This window comes from Enhydra lutris, unplaced genomic scaffold (assembly GCF_002288905.1).
Source record: "Enhydra lutris kenyoni isolate GAN:26980312 unplaced genomic scaffold, ASM228890v2 scaffoldscaffold13, whole genome shotgun sequence".
NCBI lineage: Eukaryota > Metazoa > Chordata > Mammalia > Carnivora > Mustelidae > Enhydra > Enhydra lutris.
The window spans coordinates 15,151,866-15,175,618 of NW_019154097.1; the positions used below are offsets into that span (position 1 = coordinate 15,151,866).

At 48.1% G+C, this 23,753-nt stretch overlaps 1 protein-coding gene across 1 annotated transcript; it reads right to left on the bottom strand.

The window, feature by feature from the left end:
- Positions 1-576: 576 nt before the first annotated feature.
- LOC111145907 (Kruppel like factor 4) lies at positions 577-5,307 on the bottom strand. The gene is made up of 5 exons (XM_022501210.1): positions 4,902-5,307; positions 4,669-4,789; positions 3,021-4,014; positions 2,758-2,922; positions 577-1,689 (listed from the first exon to the last, which is right to left on the bottom strand). Exons 1-5 carry the CDS (start codon positions 4,904-4,906, stop codon positions 1,514-1,516), a joined length of 1,461 nt encoding a protein of 486 aa, XP_022356918.1. The 5' UTR covers positions 4,907-5,307; the 3' UTR covers positions 577-1,513.
- Positions 5,308-23,753: the final 18,446 nt, after the last annotated feature.

The window sequence follows — 23,753 nt, forward strand, 5'->3', positions numbered from 1 at the left end:
ACTCTTAACTACTCTATCTGTAACACACATGAAGCATAAATGAATCCTTTAATCCTCAGGAGGGCACTGTGGAACTATGTTCTCAGGGTTCTCTGCAGTGGGAAATTTCTTTTGTTCCTCAAATTGTTCTGAGTGCAAGGCAGGGCCCCTAAAAGGTTTTTATATTTTCATTTAATTTTAAAGAGAAACCATAAGGATCTTTTAAAATATGAAACTGGAATGTATTTTATGAATACTTTCCTATATACTTTCCTATTAAAAATTGAGCATACTGAAGAATGACAGGGTGGTGTCTACCTGGAAATTCATGTTCAGGTAAGGAAATTGCTTTCATGTACTTTTTACACAAAGAGCAACCTGAACCAGGTCAAGTTTACTTCTATGATCTCCAATAGGTTCCAGCCTCACAACTTAAATAGTTCTCACAGTAAAACTAGCCTTAAAAACATCCTCCTTTACCTTTAATCTCTTGAGATGATGTTGGCCTTTCAGTGTGCCTTTCCCATGCCCACCTATGTTTAAACTGAAATTTCAAGGACATGCTTTTTCCAGAGGAGAAACAGAACAAAAGCAATATTCAGATAAAATATTATAGGTTTATTTAAAACTTAATTCTCACCTTGAGTATGCAAAATACAAACTCCACAAAATGTTCATTTTTTACTTTGTAGTTTACAAATATACAAAATAGAAGTTTGCTTAAATTTATATTACATATTTATTAAGGCAAGGAACTATATAGAAAAAAAACATTTGTTCTGCTTAAGGCATACTTGGGAATAAACCATTGTACAAATTATTGCACATCTGAAACCACAGTGCATAACAGACTGTCTGCATAAAAATGTTAAAGAAGTAAACCAGGCATATTTACCTGACTTAGGTCATAAATGTAGATCGGAAGACAAAAATAGATTTTCCTTGTCAAAGTATGCAGCAGTTTGAGAACTTTGGCTTCCTCTTTTGGTACCTTTAGAACCAAGACTCACCAAGCACCATCGTTTAGGTTATTAAAAACACATTTTCTGTACCTGAATTTCTTCCTCTTCTTCTAAATATCATAATAATGGCTTTTTAGAAGGCAAAGAGAATACAAGGTGATCTTTATGCTTATACTGCTTCGAACACAATTCCAGGGAATTCTGGTCTTCCCTCCCCCACAACTCATGGATCTAATGTATACCCTGATATCCACACCTTCCAGTCACCCCCTTGGTGTTTTTGTAAGTCCAGGAATATTCAAGTTGGCTTTAGCAATGGAATGATAGAAGATCCAGTCACAGACCCCGTATCTGTTCTTTGATTGGTCTTCTGGTTTCCTTGTGTCTCCTAATTATCCATTCACAAGTTGGCTTGTTGGGAACTTGACCATGATTGTAGTGCTTTCCAGCTGGGATTCTCCCCTCCCCCCCTCCCCGGAGTTGGGAGGGGGGAGACAGTGTGAAAGATTAAAAAAAAAAAATACTGAATTCTCTCTTCTGGCAGTGTGGGTCATATCCACTGTTTGGGGATTTTAAAAGTGCCTCTTCATGTGTAAGGCTAGGTGGTCCGACCTGGAGAAGGCCCGGTCGCACTTCTGGCACTGGAATGGGCGGTGCCCGGTGTGTTTGCGATAGTGCCTGGTCAGTTCATCAGAGCGGGCAAATTTCCACCCACAGCCGTCCCAGTCACAGTGGTAGGGTTTCTCACCTGGCAGAGGAAAAGAAACCCGGTGAAGCCATCCATACCTAACGCAGAAATGACCAAACTGGAGCCTGAATGGCAAACCAACTCCCCGCAAACATCCCACTCTGAAAGCAGCCAGAGAAGTTTTTAGACCAATTCAAGGCCACACTCAATTCCGTATCATAAATTGAAATATTAAACCTAAATATTCTTTGGGGTTTTTTTGTTTCTGTGTTTGTTAGGGAACAGACCTACACTTCTATATTGCTAACATTTTCATTCTCTTAAGCCCAAATGTCACCGTGGTAGATAAAATCTGTCTGCTAGTCTCTCTCCCCCACCCAAACCAATCACTCACATCTTGTATCCCACTACAACTGGGTCGAAAACGCCACCAGCAACTAGTTTTTCCGCATCAGCGTTTCTATTATTTTCCTCAGTCCTACCCCTAAAATGACCTTATGTACCTATACTTAAACGAGATGAAAAATTCTCTGCAAGTGACCATCTTAAACCACAATCTTAACCATCACAACCGCTTAATTCTTGAAATTCAAGTAAAACCTACTTACCAAGGCTACAACTAAAAATAAAAAGCAGTATGAAATTTGGGACCAACCAGTGAAAACTGCCTAAAAATTAGAAACTAGTAACAAGACCTAACGTACTTTTGCACTGCAACGTGTTAATTTCTTGTTAAGGTTTTAAGTATCTCTACACCCAACTTGGGGTAGGAACCCACAACCTCGAGATCAAGAGTTGCGACAGCCAGGCGCCCCCAAAGTGTAATAATTTCTTGATTACAAGGCCAATGCTTTGCTCAAACAAGGAGAGACCCACAAGCAGCCTGGAATCTCCCTGCCTTTCAGAAGCCTAACAGAACCGCATATTCAAGCACTGATACCATCCATTAAGCAAAAGGCTCTTGGGCAAAAGAGGCGGCGCCGGTTTGGTTTGCTGTTCTCGCCTCTGATCCAAGAGATGGAGGAGATAGACTGCCCCACTTCTCCAAGGGAGGCCCTAAGAATGTCCACAGTTAACCAATGGGGCTGCAGACCAACCCCCCGCCCCCCGCAGTTTCTGTTCTCCTACCTGTGTGGGTTCGCAGGTGTGCCTTGAGATGAGAACTCTTCGTGTAGGTTTTACCGCAGCCTGCGTAATCACATGTGTGAGTGGCGGTCCTTTTCCGGGGCCACGATCTTCTCCCCCTCTTTGGTTTCGGCTCCTCCGGCATGCAGGAACCAGGAGGCATGAGCTCTAAGGGTGAAGAAGGTGGGGTCAGCATCATCCCCTCTCCCCGGAGGGCTGGCACAGGCAAGGCTCCCCAGCCCGAGCTATGAATCCCCAGGACTGACCTTGGTAATGGAGCGGTGGGACCTGTGGCTGCATCTGGTCTGGCAAGAAGGGTGGGTAGTTGGGTCCCGGATGGGGATGAAAGCCCGGGGGGAGCGATAGGGCAGGATGACAGTCCCTGCTGCTCAGCAGTTCCTCGGCACCCAGGGTCGGGGTAGTCCTGTTGGGGAGCTGCCGCCCCAAGGGGAAGTCGTGTGCTGGTGGTCGGTGGCCATTACTGAGAGGGGGTCCAGTGCCCAAGTGGGCCTCTAGGGGCCGACCAACTGTGCACGACGAGACTGCCTCCTGCTTTATTTTGGGGCACATGCGCGGAGGCCCGCCGCTGTAGGGCGCCACCACGACGGGGTGGCTGCCATCCGGGCTGCCTTTGCTAACACTGATGACCGACGGGCTGCCGTAGTCGCTGCCAGGGGCACTCAGCGACGCCTTCAACACAAACTTGCCCATCAGCCCGCCACCTGGCGGCTGCGGCTGCTGCGGCGGGATGTACACTGGGTCCAATTCCGGCCGAAGCAGCTCAGCTACGAAGCCGCCCGAGGGGCTCACGTCGTTGATGTCCGCCAGGTTGAAGGGAGCTGTGGGAGGAGGCACAGACTCCCGGCCATAGAGGAGACCGCCGCCGCCAGTGCTGCCCGGCGCCACGCCCGGGTCCCCTCCGGGCCGGATCGGATAACTGAAGCTGCAGGTGGAGGGCGCGCTGGCGGGACCGCTGCTCGATGGGGAGGACGATGACGACGCTGACGCCGACGAGGACACGGTGGCGGCCACTGACTCCGGATGGGACAGCGAATTGGAGAGGATAAAGTCCAGGTCCAAGAGATCATTGAACTCCTCAGTCTCCCTCCGGGGTAGGAGAGCAGGATTGGTGCCGCCACACGCCGCGCCGACTCCGCCGCTTTCCAGGTCGGTGGCCACAGTCGCCGCCGCCAGGTCGTAGGGGCGGCCGGGAAGGACGGGGGGAAGTCGCTTCATGTGAGAGAGCTCCTCCCGCCAGCGCTGCGGGTATAAGACGGAGAAGAGAAACCGTCGGTACTGGTCCCCTGCTGCCATACCACATACTGGTGAACCTGCCCGCGCCTATACCGCCCAGGCGCCGGGACCATAAAGACACGAAGCGCCGGCAGACTCCAGGTGCCAGTGCTGCAATCTCGGCCCATCCCCGGGCCGGAGAGAGGCGGTGCGTCGGTTTTCAGAATACTGTGTCTGCCCGATTGCGTGAGAGCAAGCACCGCGGCTGGGCAGCTCCGGTGCTTCCCCAGCCAGATCCCGGGGACGCTCCAGCCACCCTTGGAATTGGGACACCAGGATCTCCCTATGCGCCCTCACCACGGGTACGCCTACGCGCCAAGCTCACTCGGGCCCAGCCAGTGTCCAGGGACCCATTCACCTCCCATCCAGTGGCCCCCGCGCCAGCCCAGCAGCCTGAGAGTTACAAGACGTGTGCGGACTGGGTGTGCGCCCCCGGCGGCTCCCCAGCGTCCGGACCACACGCATGTACAACCCAGCCAAAGACACGGAAACCATCGTAAAACGACTTCGGGGCCGGTGCGGTGGCCCCTCCTTCCCTCCGCCGACCCCTGGGCTCCGCCCGTCCCTACCCCACCCACATAAGGCCACTGGACGCTGCCAACCTCTCCGGATAGTACTCACGTTATTCGGGGCACCTGCTGGACGCAGGGTCTTCTCCCTTCCCGCGGGGCCGGACGCGAACGTGGAGAAAGACGGGAGCAGTGCGTCGCTGACAGCCATGTCAGACTCGCCAGGTGGCTGCCTGCGGGCCGGGCGGGGCAGAGGCCGGAGTGAGGGGGCCACTCTCGACCGCCGCTCGGGTGCGTCCCACCGGCCTTCACCACCCTCCACCCCGCGCCCCACGCTGCACCTACCTCATTAATGTGGGGGCCCAGAAGGTCCTCGGGAATTCAAAGCAGTGGGGGTACCCAAACCCCAAAGTTAGGAGGAAAAAAGAAAAGGCTTAGAAACGGAGCCAAAACCAAAAACCCAAAATTGCCCGAAATCCTTTTTTGGATTGAATATAAACGGGAGACGCCTTAAGAAAAGTTCCTTTGTATACGAAAGTTCTTAAAAGTTGTAAACTCGTAAAAACAGACGATCCACAAGGCGGTAAATAGGTCCGGTGGCCAAGCTGCGCTCTCTTCGCCTCAGCAGCGTCCTCCACCACTGTCGCGGTCGCCGCGGCTGTCGCCGTGGGTGCTGGGGCTGTGGCCGGGTTGACGGGCGGGCGGCGCCGCCAGGTGAGACTGGCCGCAGCGGCGCGGATCTGCGGTCTGGGCGGCGGCGCGGGGTGCGGAGTCCGGGGGGCTGCGCCGGGCGCGCGCGGCCATGGGCGCTGGCCGCAGGCGGGTGGGTGGGTGGGGGGCCGGAGGGGCGGGGAGGGGCACTCGGCGGCTCCCGGTGCCGCCGCCGCCCGCCACCGCCTCTGCTCCCCGCGCGCCCACAGCCGCGCTCGCTGTCTCGGGCCGGGGAACTGCCGGCGGCCGCCGCGCGCTCCTTACTTAACTTCTCGGCTCCCGCCCTACCCCCGCCTCCTACCCGCTGTACGCCGCGGCCCGCCGCCAGGCCCCGCCCCCTCCCTTTCTTCTCCCCTCCCTCCTACGGCCCCCCCGCGCGTTGCCATGGCAGCTAAATAAACAAACTCGGCGCACGTGGGGGCGGGGGGGAGGGAGGGGCGCGGGGGGGGGGGAGGGGGGGGGGCGGGGGGGAGGGAGGGGCGCGGGCGGGGCCCGGCCGAGCCGTGACGCCAGCCCGGCAGCTGGCGAGCAGGAGCCGCGCTGACGCCGGAGGTGGCGGCCCCGGCGGCGGCGGCGGCTGTCCTAGTGCGGGGCGGTGCGTACTGGGCGCACGTCCGGTCGCTCTGCGACCGGGGCAGTCTGCGTCGCGGTGGTCCGCTCCGGGGGTTCGAAGCCCGTGGCGGAGAAGTCTGGTAGGGGTTGAGGGGTCGGTTCCGCGCCCCCCCCCCCGCTCGGGCCCCTCCTCGCGGCGCACTCTGCGCGCTAGAGAAAAGCGCGATTATCCGCGTGACTCACTCAGCTTTCCGTCCTTTTCCTGCGCACGCAGCAGCCCGGCGCTGGTCCCCCGAGTGCCAGTGCGGGCTCTTGGCTTGGCTTCGCGGGGTTTTTCGTGGGTTCTCCGGCCGGGTGGGATGGGGGTGGGAGGCAAGGAAAGGTGGGTGCCCAGCACTGTGATGGAACTGAGAGCCAGAAAAGGCCTGAAAGGGTGGAAAGAGGTTGGAGCGGGAAGCGGAGTTACGGTTTGGATATTTCGGGGAGCCAGAAAGTGAGTGAAAGGGCTTAAGACTGATTGTGGGGTGGAGAAGGCATAGGGGTCGTGAGGCGCAGACACCTTTCAACCCGAGAATCTCAAGGGCGCAAGCCCGCACCCTCCTTTCCACTTTATGGATGGGCAAACTGAGTCATAAAGAGGTGAAACGGCGAGGTAAATGTCGGACGGGGAGTTCTCTCCCTTGGCTCAGGTTCCGAGCGGTCAAGCCCACCGAGAGGCACTTAGCTGGAAAGTGGCCACATGCCAGGAAGTGGAGCGGTGCGGGGGGACCCCGGTTCCCGAAAAGGGCACAACGAGCTCGCGGCAGCCGTTCCTGCCCACCGGGAAGAGAAGAGGAAATGGTGATCGTTATTTCAGCCTTATAACTTTGCCTCCCCACCCCCACAGTCCCCTTAGTTTGTGATCAGTAATTTTCCAGCCGGGAAATGTTTTCGCCCTCATCTCTGCAAACTGACTTTTTTTTCGCCCCCGAACGTGAGTGTGGTGTTCGGTATCGCCTGCTAAACGTAGGCTTGCGAAGTGTTTGGTTTGGATTGAGGCGCGCAGTGCCGGGTTCCACCCGCCCTATCCACGGAGCCTCCTCTCCAGTGAACGCTGTCGATCCCAGGAAAGACGAGGGGGAGGAGGAAAAGGGTCGAAGCCCCAACACGGGGCGGAGTGTTCGCTTACTCTCACAGAGCTCTCTAGTTGTTGCGTCCTACTTTAAGTCGTTGTCACCTGTTACTTGAGTTCTGCGATTCTGGTACCTATTAGGTTTCCTCAGAGTATTTGTTATCCCCTAGTTTCCCACTTCTTGCCGACCACAGCAGCATTCTTGGAATGCATCTCATCCCGAGTGAATCCACTGTGCCCCCTCTGCCAACGACAGGAATCCCTCTAGGTACAGAGAGTTGGACGCCTTTGAATATGACTTCCATCCTTTGGCCAGGGCCTGCGGGGAGGGGGGTGTGTGCGCTGCTTTAGCAGGGAAAACCCGACCCTCCCTCGGGCTGGAGGGTTCGGCCTCACTCCATAGGAGCAGCCCAGTTACTTTAACTCTGAAAACATTGCCCTTTTCAAACGGAGAAGGCAAGAAAGGAAAACACCTGCTACCCCTCCCCCCACTCCTTTCATTGTGATGGCAAAAATTTCTTGGGATGCTAGAACTTGAGGATTGCATGAAAACGTTATACACTTTTACATCAAGGCCTAGGTTCCTAAACCCCAATGAACTTGATTGGTAGCCATTTCCCTAGGCATGTAAACGACGTAAATCAGGACTTGGAGTTTGTAGCCACTGCATGAGGGTTTTTTTGTTTGTTTGTTTTTGTTTTTTCTGTTTTGCTCTTATTTATCTAAAGCAGTAACCCATCCCTTTCAACAAAAGTTAACCACCCCAATGAAAAAACAGTATTACAAGGGCGCCTGGGTGGCTCAGTGGGTTAAAGCCTCTGCCTTCAGCTCAGGTCATGATCCCAGGATCCTGGGATGGAACCCACATGGGGCTCTCTGGGCTCTCTGCTCAGCGGGGGGCCTACTCCCCACCCCCCCCCAGCCTGCCTCTCTGCCTACTTGTGATCTCTGTCAAATAAATGAATAAAATCTTTAAAAAAAAAAAACAGTATTACACAGATGAATCAGAAAGACACTATTCTCATGTCATACAATCAAGACAAGATTCTGGGGGCGCCTGGGTGGCTCAGTCGTTAAGCATCTGCCTTCAGCTCAGGTCATGATCCCAGGATGCTGGGATCAAGCCCAGCGTCTGGCACCCCGCTCAGCGGGAAGCCTTTCTTCTCCCTCTCCCACTCCTTCTGCTTGTGCTCCCTCTCTTGCTGTGTCTCTCTCTGTGAAGTAATAAATCTTAAAAAAAAAAAAAAAGACGATTAATAAAAAGATGAACTTGTAGTTTCCAAACAGCCTTCAGGAGGACTAAAGCCAATGCCTCTTTGTGGCAAGCAACTATCTGGTTATTTCTCTGATTGCATCATAAAATGAAATCTCTATATTTATTCTGGATTTCTAGAAGTGGTAAGGAACTTCAAGTTCACAAATCATCTCCTTTTCAAGGCAGGTGCCTGGTGTGACAACAGGGTTATGACCCTCCCTCTTTCAGAACAGGTAGGTCCAGAAGAGTTAAATCCCTGCCCTGTATAATTTATAAACATGAGGCTGAGTAAACCTTTGATGACTAAATTGCACTCTAAAATAATAATAATAGAAGACACCCTTTAAAGAAGAATTACATACTTACTGGTGACTATTTCAGCAAACTGATATTACAAGTTTTGTGGTATGGATGTTAATTATTAATGTCCATGGAGTTATAGAATAGATTTTTTTTTTTCCAAGCACAAACTGCATTCGTTGGCAGAAGAAGTGATGGAAGCTGTCAGTGTTAGGGGATTGGCATGGAGACTTGGAGGGGTGTGAGAGGTTGAAAAGAGGCTCAACATGCTTCCAGTGAAGGACCCCTGCACCCAGGACTGAGCACCAGATTTGGACAAATAGAACTCCCCAGGGAGCCTGGCTGCACCCTGGCCTGGGGTATCTGGAGAACTGGCGCAGGACTCAGGAATGGCTGGTTTATTGTTGTTTTGTTTTTTCAGAAGGTGGCAAAGCTTTTCTCAGCCCCCACTTTCATTCCTTGGAAAGTCCAGCCTCTCCTTGCACCTGGGTTACATGGGAGATGTTAAGAAAGTGGGCTTTAGCACGGAGTTGCCTCGGCTTGTGTTCCAGCTGTGTTGCTTTTAGCTTTTCAGGTTATTTGATGCTATTTTATAGGGATAGTTACAGTACCTACTTCTTAAAGTGATAAGGATTATAAGTGGAATTATCCAGGTAAAGTATTTAACGTAGGCCCTGGTGCTGAGTGCATGATGGGTATTCCTGTCACCAGAATTCTCCAGGGCACCCTAGGCTTCCTAAGGGCAGGAGCTATTGTCTTGTTCACTGCCATATCCCCACGTCCTAGTATAGTGCCTGTCTGGTACATAGTAATGCTCTGTGTTTGTTGAATGAATGAATAATGTACTTCAGCAGGAAGTTGGCCTTTCCTTTCAGCTCTCCCTTGGAGGCTCATGAATCCTTTTTTGTCAGGAGCTTCAATCCACCCAAAGTCTTATCCTAAATCGCCCCCACCCCACCCCGCCATTGTTTGATCACCCTTTCCCAGCTTCCCAAACTAGAAACCTAGATTCTCCTCAACTCCTCCCTCATTTCCTTTGGCCTGGGCATTTAGGCATCTCCAGAGCTCAACCATTTCCATTCCTAAATGACTCTGCTACCTTTGACAACATTGGGCGCCTTGGTTCAAGCTCTCCTCATTTATGGCTTTTAATTATCACTGTGGCTTCCCCAAACCGTTGTCCTCCTCCTCCTTTTTCTCCACTGCTTCCCCCATAATCCCACTGAAACTTCCCTGCTAGATCTAATCCATTTTTATCACAAATCCCTTCTTAGCCTGGTGTACCACACTCTTCATACTAGCGCCCTCAACAAACTTTGCGGACTCATCTGTAGAGACTGACCCCACCTTCCCTAAACTTCAACTGGATGTTCTCTCAAGTCTGAACACACGATGTGTTTTTCTCCATTGGCTCTTTTTCTATCTCATTGCCTCTTCTCCCCTGGGGGCCTTCATCATCCTCAAATTGTGGAGCCCCTTCTAATTGTCCCTTGGTCCCTCAGTCCCCATCTAGGGGAGTCCTCTTCCAATAAAGCTGGGTGGTGACTCTGCTCTGCCGTTTACCTAGTGGACTCCCGTGGTCTGGTGGCTTGTTCGTGGCTCCTTTTCCACCATGGCATCTTTAAGACAAATGCCCAGTGAGGACACATTCCAGAATGAAAGGAGCAAAGCTGCCTTGGTATGAAGTGATTCATCTGGAAACCCTGCTCTTTCCTATCTTGTCAGTAACGTTTCTCTCTGGTGCAGGGTTCACTGGCTTGGTTTGCTGTTTTCCAATCCCTCTCTCCCCTCCACCCACTTCTTTTCTTCCTTTGAAAAGTGCTATGAAGGAGACAGAAAATAAAGTCCTTCATAATAACTCTGACCTCACAAAACAGACAAGCAGGGAGAGAACAACCCTGGCCAAGGCATTGTAATAAAACAAACTAGAAAACACAAACAAAAATAACCAAAAGCCAAACTAAAACCAAATGGAGAAAGAGTCAACTCTTTTCTGTAGCCAAGTCCATTGCCTTTCAAAACCCAAACATTGGGTATTGAAGTTTTTAGAGCAGAAAATGAGTCACAGACATTTGAAAATTCTCAGAAATTTAAAATCTCTCTCGTGAACCTTTAGGTTTGATCACTTAAGTTACATTTTTAGCCCCCAAATTTTAAGCTCTACCCTCTTTAAGCTATTCAAAAAGAAATTCTAAAGTTAATGGGATTATCTTAAAGCTGTTTGAACTGGCAGCAGCGGGCTAAATAGAGGTTTTCAGTGTCCTCATCTTGTTCTGAGATGTTAAGATACAAATCCCTCTTTTTAGGTGGTTTCTGTTTAGTGCAGAGTAGTATCTTTTAAGAGCAAGATACATAGTGGTAATATTTCTCTAGCCCTAAAAAAAAAATTAGGGTCTAACTTTACATTCTTCATCAACCGTGATTGTTTTTAAGGCCACCAGAAGAATCTTCTGATAGTATACGTATTTGAAAATACAAATAGCACCTAAAAGTAAAAGAACTAGAAAACAAGGCAAATCAGCAGGAAAAAAACCTATTGCCGGAATTTTCTCCTTGACTTGGTTGACCAAATTTCCCTGGCTTATTAAACTCTTTCCTGGAGAGAATTAGCATTGAGAGAACTAAAGCATATTCTCAGGTTATATTTTCTTAATTTAAAGGCATTAGTACTTCAGATTCTTAGCATGGGACAGCGTTATTTCTCCGCAAATAAAACATGGTTCCCTGGTTTAAATCAGAATGGAGGTAAAAATTTTGCATTATGGAAAGTGTAGGGATTTTGAGCGTTCAAAAATGAATGCTTCACACCCTGAGAAATGCAAACAAGAAACAATTCTGTGTTTAATTTTCTTCTCAGTTTGTGGGCCGGACAAGAGGATAGGTTATTTTTGCCAATTTGACATTATGTACTTTGAGCCAAGGAAATTATTAAAAAAAAAATAATAATAACAATGCATTTGATTACCCTGCGGTTGACTCTTTTTCACAAACATTGTGTTTGTTAATCAATGTTAACATACTGCCTGGCTGGTGGGGATAGTGTAGGAGGATGGCCAGTGCCAATGTATTAAAAAAATTTAAAAAGGCCAAAATTAATTTCTGGCAGCACTAAATATCTCATTGTGCTCGATGCATTTTTCAAAGTCAATAGCTCAAATCTAGACACATGCTTATATCAAGGGATGACCAGAAGCTTTTTGAAAGAGGAAACCCTAGAATAGTTACCTAACCCGAGAGGAATTCCCAGTATTTTAATAGAGATTCAAGAAGGTAATCTATTCAGACTGCATTCAGTCTATGTTGTCAGTTAACTGATGAATTTTTCTGGTTGCCACATTTACCCAACAAAAGTCTCAGAGCCAAGTGTTTATGGGAAACACTGAACTGTTGAATTTCAATGTTCTCTGTTTCATTCAGCAAACTCAGTTTTCCATTCAAATAGATCGTTGGGCAGAATTCTTTAAAAGGACTGGCCAGTATCTTTGGGCTATCTGGATGCAGATTACAGTGTCCTTCTGTATCTGAGTTGAATTCTCTGTGCCTTCTTGCTATAACCCAGTGTAGCGGGGTGTCTTGGCAGAATTCACGGGGTTATGGGAGAGGAAGGAAGGGCTTGCATTGAAAGTAGCGAGTGCAGCTACTCTGGGGGAGATGGTCGGGGCTACCACCCAAGAATTTGAATTCCAGGCCTCTTACTGCCTCTTACTGGTTGCACGACCTTGGGCAAGTGATGTCACCCAGCTACACTCTACTTTCCTGGTCTGTGTCATGGGGCTGTGAATATACCTGCCTTACGAAGCTGAGAATTTGGTTATGAAAGCTACCCTGAATGTTTGTTTCTCCCCTCTGGCCGTGAAACCTGACACAGTCCTCCCAGTCTGATAAACTTGAAAATGGGTTTTGCAATACCCAACACGGGAGGGGTGGGGTAGGGGTGCGTGTGTGTGTGTGTGTGTGTGTGTGTGTGTGTGTGTGTGTGTGTGATGATGTAGTACTTTGCTTTGAAAACTAAAATGCTGGGGCACCTGGCTGGCTCAGTCAGTGGAGTTCGGGACTCTTGACCTTGGGGTCCTAAGTTTGAGCCCCACCTTAGGCATAGAGATTAGCTAAAAATGAAGACAAAAAGAAAATGAAGACAAAAATGCTTTTTCACAGAATCTTATACCCCCCCCACAAATATCCCAGCATCATTGCGGATGCAACAACGAAGGAGTATCACAAAGATGCTGTCATTAAGTCGGGTCATGTATCTGCGTGGGTTCATGTCACAACTTACAGGGGTCTTCTTTGCATCAAATCTAGGAAGGCGGTGACCCTTGACCCTTGATAGGCCATGCAAGAGCTTAGCTGGCCAGAGGAGAGTTCCAAGGTCAAGTTCGTAATTGAAGAATTATGTACTGGCTGATAATATTGGCAAAATTCTAACCTGGTCTTTCTTGGAAGAGTCCTAGAAGGATCTTCTGTGTTCTCCCTTCAGGATTCAGAGGGAGTAGCGATTTTCAAATTAATAATTAACATCACAGCTGTGAGACCCCGTAGCCAGTACTAAGCCAAGGCCTGTGTATATAGTAAGTTCTGTCCCCTTCACTTCACCCCTGTGAGGTTGCTGATGCCCTGGTGCTCTAGTTTGAGTGCTCTAGTAGGGGGTGAGGACCCAACCTGACTTATTCTAATTTCAGAGCATAGCACAGTTCTAAAAGGCATCAGAGGTGCTCCATACATATTTGTTTAATAAGTGAACCCTCCAAAAAAATAAGTGAACCCCATTTTGCAATTTTAGTGCAGTGTAGAGTGGTTAGGTGACTAGCCCAGGGTCATGCAGCTAAGGAAGGGCAACATTCAGTGTTCCCAGAGCCCACACGGGGAGGGAGGCCTATGGCATCACGACTCTGTATGTAGCCTTCCGCTTAGTCATCCTTGCTTGTTCCTGTCCTCAGCTGTGTGGGGCTTCCCTGGATCCACCATTCATACATCACGTTCTCCAGAGACTAAAGCTCTAATCTTCTGCCCACGTTGGGGGAAAAGCAGTTAATCTGCAGCATGGGGTTAGGGAGGAATCTTAGGGCCTAACTGTTAGGATAAATGGATGGGTGGGTGGGTGGGTGGCTGGCTGGCTGGGAGGCAGGGTGGATAGCTATTCCAACTGCTGCTTATACAGACTTTCAAACCATTACTCTTTTTTTTTTCCCCCCAAAGCAATAGTTCTGTTTTCATTCTCATATGCACTTTACTTTCTGAGTAACTTGGGGTCTCTCCTTCCTGAGCCTTCCAATGGTCCTATACCTTGAAATCAGTCTGCTTTATTTTCTACTTTCTGTGATCTATATTTGTGGTCATTTGTCCATTTGCTTCCCAGTACCCACCCTCTGTCCTGGTTGATTTTACCTTTTCTATTATTTTACTGTATTTTAAATGGGGTTTTGGAGGGAGCATTGGAAAACACGTTTGGTACACCATAGTTAAACCAAAAATCCCTTACTCCTTTTATTATTTTACCTTTTTTTTTTTTTTTTTTTTTTTTTTAAGGAAGCTCTAGGCCCTATTTGGGCTGGAACTCATGACCCCAAGATCAGGAGTTGCATACTCCACTGACTGAGCTAGCCAGGTGCCTCTTATTATTTTACTTTTTTAAGTTAGATTTTTTTTTCTGATTTCAAAAATTAATGCTTGCTATTTAAAAAAATCAATAAATGGGGCACCTGGGTGGCTCAGTGGGTTGAAGCCTCTGCCTTCGGCTCAGGTCATGGTCTCGGGGTCCTGGGATCGAGCCCCGCATCACATCAGGCTCTCTGCTCAGCGGGGAGCCTGCTTCCTCCTCTCTCTCTGCCTGCCTCTCTGCCTACTTGTGATCTCTATCAAAAAAAATAAATAAAATCTTTAAAAAAAAAGATTTATAAAAAAATCAATAAATGTATATTTCAAGTAAAAAAAAATCCACATCCTACCAATCCAGCTTAGGCTGTGATTAACAGTTTGGCATATACATTTTCAGAATTTTTATGCCTATAGAAAAATACTGACATTTATTTTTCCAACATGGGTTATCATCTGCACACAGCTTTGTAAATTTGCTTTGATTTTCACTTAGCAATATACCATAGATATCTATTCATGTTAATGTATAAATATACCTTATACTTTTTAAAAAATTATTTATTTATTTATTTATTTATTTATTTTGAGACAGAAAGAAAGAGAGAGCATGAGAGGGGAGACGGTCAGAGGGAGAAGCAGACTCCCTGCTGAGCTGGGAGCCTGATACAGGACTCCATCCAGGAATTCGGGATCACGACCTGAGCCTAAGGCAGTGGCTTAACCAACTGAGCCACCCACCGAGGCACCCTTTGCTACTCCTTTTAAACACTGGTGCTGACGTATATCAGCTTTGGGGCTGGTCAGCCTCTTTTGGCAGTAAGTTGCTTCCTTCAGACTCTGAAGTTTGGCAAATTGTTCAACGTGTTAGAATGTTGTTGGAGGCGTCCACTGTACACAGATGGAACCAGAGGCCTAGGGAGTGACATGCTGGCAGAGCTGCGACTATACCACCCTTGTCCCAACTCCCAGCCAAGTCCAAGTGTTCCCTGCATCGGATTGCTTGGACGGAGGAACCCCATAACCTGCCCTTCCCCTTCCCTTCTGAAGCCAGAAGCATGCACCTCGGGGAAGGGATGAGAAAGAGCATTTTCAGGGCATCTTCGAAGAGCCTCCACCTGCCCCCAGGTACTTTGCAGAGGTCATAGCCATAATCCTGCCACGAGGTTGGTGTTATTAGCTCCAGTACCCAGGAGGAAATGGAGGAACTGGAGATTCAGCTAATCAAATTAGTCATCTGCGCCCAGTGCCAGGAGATTTAGCTCCGGGACTAGATGAGATTCATTACAGACTGAATGCTGTGGCAGCACGGGAGTCAGATTTAAAGGGAGGAAGAGTGGTATCAGCAAGGCCAATTGGTCCTGTGTGGGGAAGGGGGACGTTTCCCAGGAAGCTTGGAGAGCCTCTGTTTCTTCCTCACGGCAGCAAGTGCTCCTTCAGGTTAAGAATAAAGACGGGCAGCATCGGTGCCACTTAAGGCGGCATCTTGCTGTTTCAGGATCCTGTTGTCGCTCAGGGCTAAGCCCAAGTCCAGCACAATGCCTGCTGGCCGAGCCCATGTTCTGGAATGACGGAACAGTCCGGCATGGCTGGTGTGGAAATGTCAAGTAAACACCAAATTCAAGTGCAATCTGACTATGGTGCTGGGACTGTTTGCTTTAGATAGAACAGTCAGCAGGAAAGGAGAAGGAGAGGGAGGAAGGAAAATGTATGTCACTTCACAAGGCAAATCAGGAGCGTGCGAGCCCTCCCTGAGCCGGCTGGAATGTCACAGAGACCAATGTCAAATAAATAAAGGGCCCGCACTCCATGTTGCAAAAATAAGCCTATCCATTTGCTTAAAAAAAAAAAAAAAAAAAAAGTTCAGATGAGGGAACATTTTCCAGTCAATCACACTGCAGCAAAGTCATCCTGTTGAATTTGTGACTCACAGGCTCTCTGTGTCAATAGACAGAGAGTAAGCCCATCTTTATGACTTCACTGGGAGATGAAGCAGAAGTCGGGGATGAGGCCGGGCTCTCACACAGGGCTCGAAGCTGTGACAATAAACAGCCGAGGAGAGTCTGACCATTCAGAGGCTGGGCAGTTGCATCTGTTGTTCTCCTTCTTTATTTCTCCCTTGTCTCCTAGAAAAGAACCAACGTAGCATTTGACTGACTTCATCCTTTCCTCGCCTCCACTCGGAGGTAGGGCTGTGATTGACGGAGCGTTTCCCCGGCTTGGTGCTCTGCACACAGCGCTGTCTCGTTCTGCCCTTCTGGGGGGCCGTTGGTATCTGTGTTCTTTTGTGGGGGGAGGATACTGAGGCCCGCCGGGTTAGGTCCCTTTGCCGGCTTTTGGCCGAGGGTTCCACCACGGTTCTTTCTGGCTTCGATTTCAGACTCTGCACATTTTTCCTTTTTTTTTTTTTCCGGACAGCCTCCCATTTTGTAAGCCAGACGGTAGCCTTGGCACTGGGGCTCCACAGAGAAATAAAAAGTGGTTCCTGCCATCAAAGAGCTCCAGGACCAGCCAAAGCGCTCTGGTCTGGTATTCAAGACCCCTGGGACAGGACCCGTTCAGGTGGCCTGAAACCAGTGAACAGTTAAGAAAAGGTGGTACCAAAGAGACTCCCGGCTTGTTTTCCAAATTGGCACCATTTGTAGATGCCTCAACCCATGAAGAGAGAACAGACCATAGATGAGCTAAAGCTTGGTGCTAAAATGGCTGACCCGGAAACCAAGCCAGTCAGCTTTGTCCCCATTCCAGCTGAGGAGGGGTGGTGGCTTGATGTTCCGTCTCATGTAGTCACAGAGCCGGGCGCGCAGGGATGCAAGCTGGGAGGGACCATGCGGTGAGAAGGCTTGGCCTCCGGTCTGGGCTCCGCGACCGCACAAGTGACCTTGGGTCAGTCATTCACTCACCCGCACCTTGGCTCTTCCACTGTAACCCATGGCGGGAAGGAGCACATCCCCTGTGGCTCAAAAGCATCAGGATTAACCTGGATGGTTGGCTCTGCTCTTGACTTCAGATGGCCTCAGCCTTACCTATATTTACAATGGTAAGAAGTGAAAAAAAGGAAACTGCCAGTTCTCAGGACCCAGACATTTCGTCCTCACTTTCCCCGCAGGAACTTTGATCCTTTAAAACATGTACGGTCTGCCTGGACCAAAGCAGTTCTTAGAGCGGCTCTGCCTTCATTTTCATAGAACACCAGTACTTTTCTTCTTTCTTTCTGCGGTCCCACTGTTCGCCCAGCTCCGCGAAGCTGTGGGGGTGTGGACTGGATTCCCTGATTGCCTTCATCCTCCCGAAGTTCCAGACCTTAAAGTTTTTCTTCTTGATGGCTGGGGAAATTCTTGAAAGCACATGGTCAATACTCTTCTGCTGGAGGATACTTTTCAAAAATTTATTTTGGCTCTGTGTAGTTTGTCAAGCCCTCATGGAGCCCTGTGCAGAGACTGCTCTGCTTACCATTTTGAACTTCTCCCCCTTCTCGCTGGCAAGCATCATGTTTCTGCTGTAATCTGCCTGAAAAACAAACAGGAGAGTTTACACTGGTCTCTGTGTCAACCATCTGCCCACTCAATGATCTTTACAACAATGTAAGTGCTAGAAGACCAACTGTGTGTGTGTGTGTGTGTCTGTGTCTGTGTGTGTGTCTGTGTGTGTGTCTGTGTGTCTGTGTGTGTGTGTGTGTAGGGAGAAAAATTCATTCACTCCTTCATACAGCTGATTTTTAGGGAGCACCAGCTATGGGTCTGGCTCAGTGCTGGACACTGGGAACTTTGATGGTGAACCAAGATATATGTGACCCTACCCCAGAGTGAGCCCACCGTCTATTGGCAGGAGAAATATACTCATCACATAGTCACAAAGGGAATAGCAAACAGTTATGAAGGAGGATGCACAGTGTTGGAAAGCTTATAAGAGGGGCAGCTGGTCTGGATGGGGTGTCCCAAGGAGTGTAGATGAAAGTCACGTTCTCTTTGTGAGCTATGATCCCCAATAAATGATTAAGACCAAGTATCTCAGCCTTAAATTTCTAGAGCTAGCATGGCCTCAATGGTATTTTTAGATTATTTCATTTTCAAGTTATTTAATGCCCCAGGTGAGGGACTTAGGGCACAGAGATGAGCAGGACATCGCCTAGGAGACAACCCCCTTAAGGAAATTGTCGTACAAGGTGTGAAATGTCATAATAGCAAGCAGGACGCAAAAGGTTGCCCGGGAGCCCAGAAGAGGGATTGATTCTGCTTGGGGTGTCCCTGGCAGGGAGGGTGCCCCACATCTAGTGGGGTTCAGGCAGCACAAAGCATGGTGGTGGGGCAGTGTAGAGTGTAGATGGAATGGTATGAAATCCCGGGCGGGCCAATGTAAAATGAATAGTTGGGATTGGTGATCTCTGGAAAAGTCATTTGGGGAAAAAAATTGAGGGGCCCAGTGTGATGATTTCCCTTAAATCAGATGCTACTCAAGACCCACATGTTGAAGTTGTACTTTGTATGCTTTCAGTGATCCTAGAGCTATGTTAAATTTTTTGTCCTAGATTTATTCTCCCAGTCATAATATGATTAATATTTTCTTTAAACCCACTGATTTTAAAAACTTTAAAGACATACTTAATAAGTATAGTATCACAATGTGGATGTACTAGCTTAATGTTTTATAACATATCCTACCATAAATGCACAACAATGAAAATAATCAGTGTTTCTCCATGTGCCATTAAAAGTCTTCTTGAGGGGTGCCTGGGTGGCTCAGTGGGTTAAAGCCTCAGCCTTCGGCTCAGGTTATGATCCCAGAGTTCTGGGATGGAGCCCCGAGTCAGGCTCTCTGCTCAGCGGGAAGCCTGCTTCCTCCTCTCTCTCTGCCTGCTTCTCTGCCTACTTGTGATCTCTGTCTGTCAAATAAATAAATAAAATCTTAAGGAAAAAAAAGTCTTCTTGAGCCCTGGGAGTGGTATTTATACTCCATTTTCACAAAAAAAACCATTCTGCCATAACTCTAGGGCAATTTAGATGTTAAAAACTGAAGCTTACTTATTTCTTCCATCAGTCATGTTACATTCAGCAACTGAGCAGAATCTTTTCTATCGAAACTGATTTCTATGACTAACAGCTCAAGGCCATTTCATCCTTCCGCTTTTGGGCTTGGATTCTCTGTCTTGGAAAATTTCATTTTCTCCCATCGATCTGGTTTTGAAGAGTGTGCCCTGTTCACCCGGTGACACAGTCCACCCATGTATCCCCTCCTGTGCTCCACAAAGATGATGCTTTTGGCGGTCAGTTGCCTGTTTAAACATATAGAATGTATTTTCTGCCCATGAAGACTCATAAGTCAAATAAATAAGTAAATAAATGAAACTCATAAGTAGGGAATTTGCCCTAATTAAGCATCTTCTCTTTGAACCAATCCTCAAAACAACCCTGAAACAGCAGTAAGTTAAAGCTTCATTTTACAGATGGGGAAACTAGGGTTGAGATGGATGCGAGCAAATGGCTAGCCTCAGGGCTATGTGGCTGGCCGGAGCCAAGCTTTGTATTCAGGACTGTCTGGAGATCCAGAGCCTTGAGGGCTCTCTCTTTGGCTTCTAAATTTGCTTGGGTGAACTTTGTTCCTCATCCGCTTAACAGACATTTGATCCTGTCAGTTCTGCACAAAATGCCCTGCTAAATAAAGGGAGATTCAGAGAAGAATGTAAATGAGGTAGGCTGTTTTCTTGGCGGGGGCAGGTTAGAATTGAAGCGATTATGTTTTTAACAATCAAATTTAATTAATTTTTAAGTTAAAAAATTACATTTGTATCAACTAAAACATGCACATGGTAAAAGAATCAAATAATTTATGAAAAAAATCTAAGATGGAAAGCAAAACCTTTTCCCGTTGTTCCTAAATACCAGTTCTGTTCTATGGGTGAAACCATCATGAATAGCTTCTCATTATGTTTATTTTTTATATTTCTCTTCCACTCTGCAAAGACTTTGAAGTAACTCACAGTAAATGATGTGCTTTCTTTTCCTTTATAACGTTAATACAGAAATAGGAAACCAGGTCCGTGAAAGAAGAAGGAAGCTAGCATGCAATGCAACGACTATGACTGGACATCAGATCTGCTTCTCAGCTTCCTGGTAGCCAAGGCAAAAAGGGAACAAGCTGAGCTCCATAGCTCTCATTATCACGGAGGAAGAAGCCTGTTGTGTTTTCGGGTCTCCAAGCCTCAAGTCCACTTCTTACCTGGAAGCCCACATGGGGACAATGTCAGACACAAGACCTTTGGCAACAGCTTTAGCCATAAATGCCAATTTTTGTCTGCCATCTCTTGTGAAGGCTTTTAATTAAGGTCAAGGGCTTCACACTGAAGCAGACATCAGTGAGGGCTTGGCTGACCTGATTTAACAACAGACAAATAAAGGACTGGTTAGGGATTCCAGCATAGCGGGAGCTCAGAGGACCATGTATTATTTGCAAGTTAGGCAAGGGAGAAAGGTTTCACAGAGGAGAAAGAGGTTGCATTGGGCTCGGAGGAGTAGCGTCAAAAGGCAGAGAAGGGGGCAAAAGGGAAGGGCATTCCAGTTTAGGGGGCAGGCGCAATGGCACAAAGAAATGAAAATGCTTGGCCCGATTGGAGAATGTCAAACGGTCGGGGTACTTGAGAGAAAGGGATTCTAATAAGACTTCCATGAAAGCGGCTGGATTTGCTGCTTGGACATTTTCTAGCTCTTCTGAGACAACTTTTTGTTGAGTTAAGCGAAAACGAATAAGAATCAGATGGACCACATTTCTCTTGAATGCACACGGGTTTAAAAACGAAGGGGAAAAAGAACTTGACAAAATGTGTCTTGGCTTTTGCCAAACCCAAAGTATGTGAAAAATCACACAAGACACATCTCGAACCCAAACACATGCCTGGATTCTCCCACTCCTAATTGCAGCTGCAGCCGGTTAATAGAATGAATTGTGCACAAGAAAATGGGGTCTGAATGGAGGCGCCTCGTTAAAGAGAAAGAGTGATGCAGAGCGGGTTAGCTGGTTTACCCTCGAGGGTGTCTCCAGCTCCTGCCCTCCTCAAGGAAAAGAGACGGCCAATGGACACACTCTAACCAAGCTATTTACGTGGCTCTCATGTAGAACAATTAAAACCCCATATTACTTAACTCCATTGTATCATGTGTAGGAAGAATTCAGCATCTCTTGTTCCTCTCCCTGGCCGTGTCTCCGTTTCACATTTTGGAGTGTAAGAAATTAAAAGAAATATGTTTTGCATCAGGTTCTATTCACTTGAGTGGAGACCAAACGAGAGACGGTGGAAAGAGAAGACTAAGATCTCTAACATACTATTTATTATGATTCTAAATTCTTGGCTTGAGGATCATGGAGGTTGGAAAAATGGAAGGAATCTGGGGCTCAGAGAACGAACTGATTTTGTCCGTGATCTGCAGTTGGTGAGCTGTAGGGTTCAGACCCAGACCCGGGCCTCCCAACTCCCATCTCGCCATGCCCACTCAAAGTCCATCCTCCTGAAATGAGGGTCCCTAGAAATCTGGCTTTGTTTTCGCGTGGTGCGTGTGTGCGCAGGTCTGTGTTGTGAAGGTCTTTAATATCTTCAGAACATCATGCTGTCTGTGCTGTACCTTTTGGATTCACATACTTTTCTGTATGCAAACTCTGCCTCAACAACAAAGGGGAAAAAAATGACATGTTGGGCGGAATCTTGATCAACTTTTTAAACTACAAGCTGAGCTCATTAAAACAATGATCATGGTAAAGAAATTGGAATCCATAGAATTAACCTTTCTTGGCGCATGGCTCATGGAGTGTGGCCCAAAGCAAATCTTGGGAAGACCAGGGGGCTTGTGGAGATGACTTACCCCTCCCCGCCGGAGGTCCCAGAGATTCCTCATTCTTGATCTTGGTAACACTGTCGTCTCTGGTCACTCAGCCCGGAAGCCTGGGAGTTCCCCTTGACTACTCTCTCCCTTACACGTCTTAAAGAGTCTCCCTGACCTACTAACCTTCCTTCCAAGGCTGTCTTTAATATTGTCACTTTCTCTCTGGCCCTAGATTTGCTGATCCTGTTTTGGCCCCTTTCCCCTCTCTTTCACTCTTCCACTTCAAAGAAAGAATACAACCAAAATACTTCCTTTTTTTTTTTTTTTTTAATTACTCTACTGGTTTCTATTGGGCTATACTCTCATTGCCTGGACCATGGCAATTCCTTTAAGTGGCCTCAGTGCCTCCACACTGGGTCCTTGGGACCCTTCTCACGCTGCTGATGGAGTGACTCTTTTAGTGTGAAAACACTACCCTCTCCTGCAGAGCAGTGCTTGGCTCAGCCAAGACTGGCCATCACGTACGTCTCCATGAGCTCCACATCTTGCTACTTCTAGCCTCAAGCTTTATGTTGACCACAATGATGGTTTGTACCTTCCGTGACAAGGTAAGCTGCTTTTCATTTGTTTCCTTGCTTGTGCTTTTTCGGTTGCTTGCTTCTGCTTTCTTTTGTTTTTTGCTTCTGTGTCTCTGCGCTGAACTAGCTTCCCTGCACTGGGGAATGCCCTTTCTCACAAGTCACTTATCGTCCCAAGGGGGACTCTTGGAAGAAGGGTTTGTTTTGAATCTGCTTTTCATCTTCAGCACCTGGCCCCCAAACCGGCCCACTGTAGATGTTCAGTAAATATTTCCTGGATGAGAGTATTCTTAGCTCCTGAGCACAGCCCCAGATGCCCGTTCACTCATTCAGGCACTTGTTCATTCATTGACAGGATCACATTCAGTCCTGGAGGTCCACAGACAGGGTGCCATTCATATGATATTATATCAGCATCATGGCTGGTAAATAAATAGCCACCGTCCCAAGAGCTCCTCATCACACTGGCCCTCCCCCTGGAATCCTATGGTCCTCCCTATGCCTATGATTCAGCAACGGAAGAGTTAACTCTGGCCCTGTGGGCAACCAACACCCCCCCCCCAGCATTACTATATGATTGTGTGCTGTCACCCCTGCCCAGAGGGAAGGTTTTCCAGGCCCCATTTTACACAGGAAGCCCCAGCAGATTCATGATGCCCCTGCCTGGGAATCCAGGGCTCTCCCTAGGACACAGTTAAACCTCCTTCTCCTGCTTCTGCTGTAATGGCAGGTATCTGGGCTGGCAGAACCCCCTTGAGTTTTGGCAAACGCCTCAGTGCACAGAGTAAGGCTCAGGAGAGCCAAGTGCATGTTGCAAATTCAAGACTGGCCAGAGTGAATTTAGTTCAACGCATTCAAACAAAATTATGTTCACACGGAGGCACAGTGGGGCGTTTCTGGCCTGAATGCGTAATTCTTTTCCTTAGGTTATAACTGTTTCCCTGTGTCTCACTACCCAAAAAACAGTCCCTTTTCCAGCTCACACGTCACTGAGGGAGAGTGGGGCAGCCTGAGACAGAGCACGGAGCACAGTACTTGTTGCTGTTTCTGGACATGGGGTACAAAATTTACACATGACTAAAAACATACTTCTAAGGGCCCAGGTTTTGTGCTCTGAAGCCCATAGTCCAGCTGGACTCTGCAAGCATCTGGGGATTTAAAAAACTTTACATCCACCTCCTATCTTCCCAGGACCACCCCCTTCCTGGGCCTTTTATTCACCAGGAAAGCAGGACCTCCTCCAAGAACCCCGGTACTCTTCCCCTGCCTCCTGCCCTTTCCTGAATG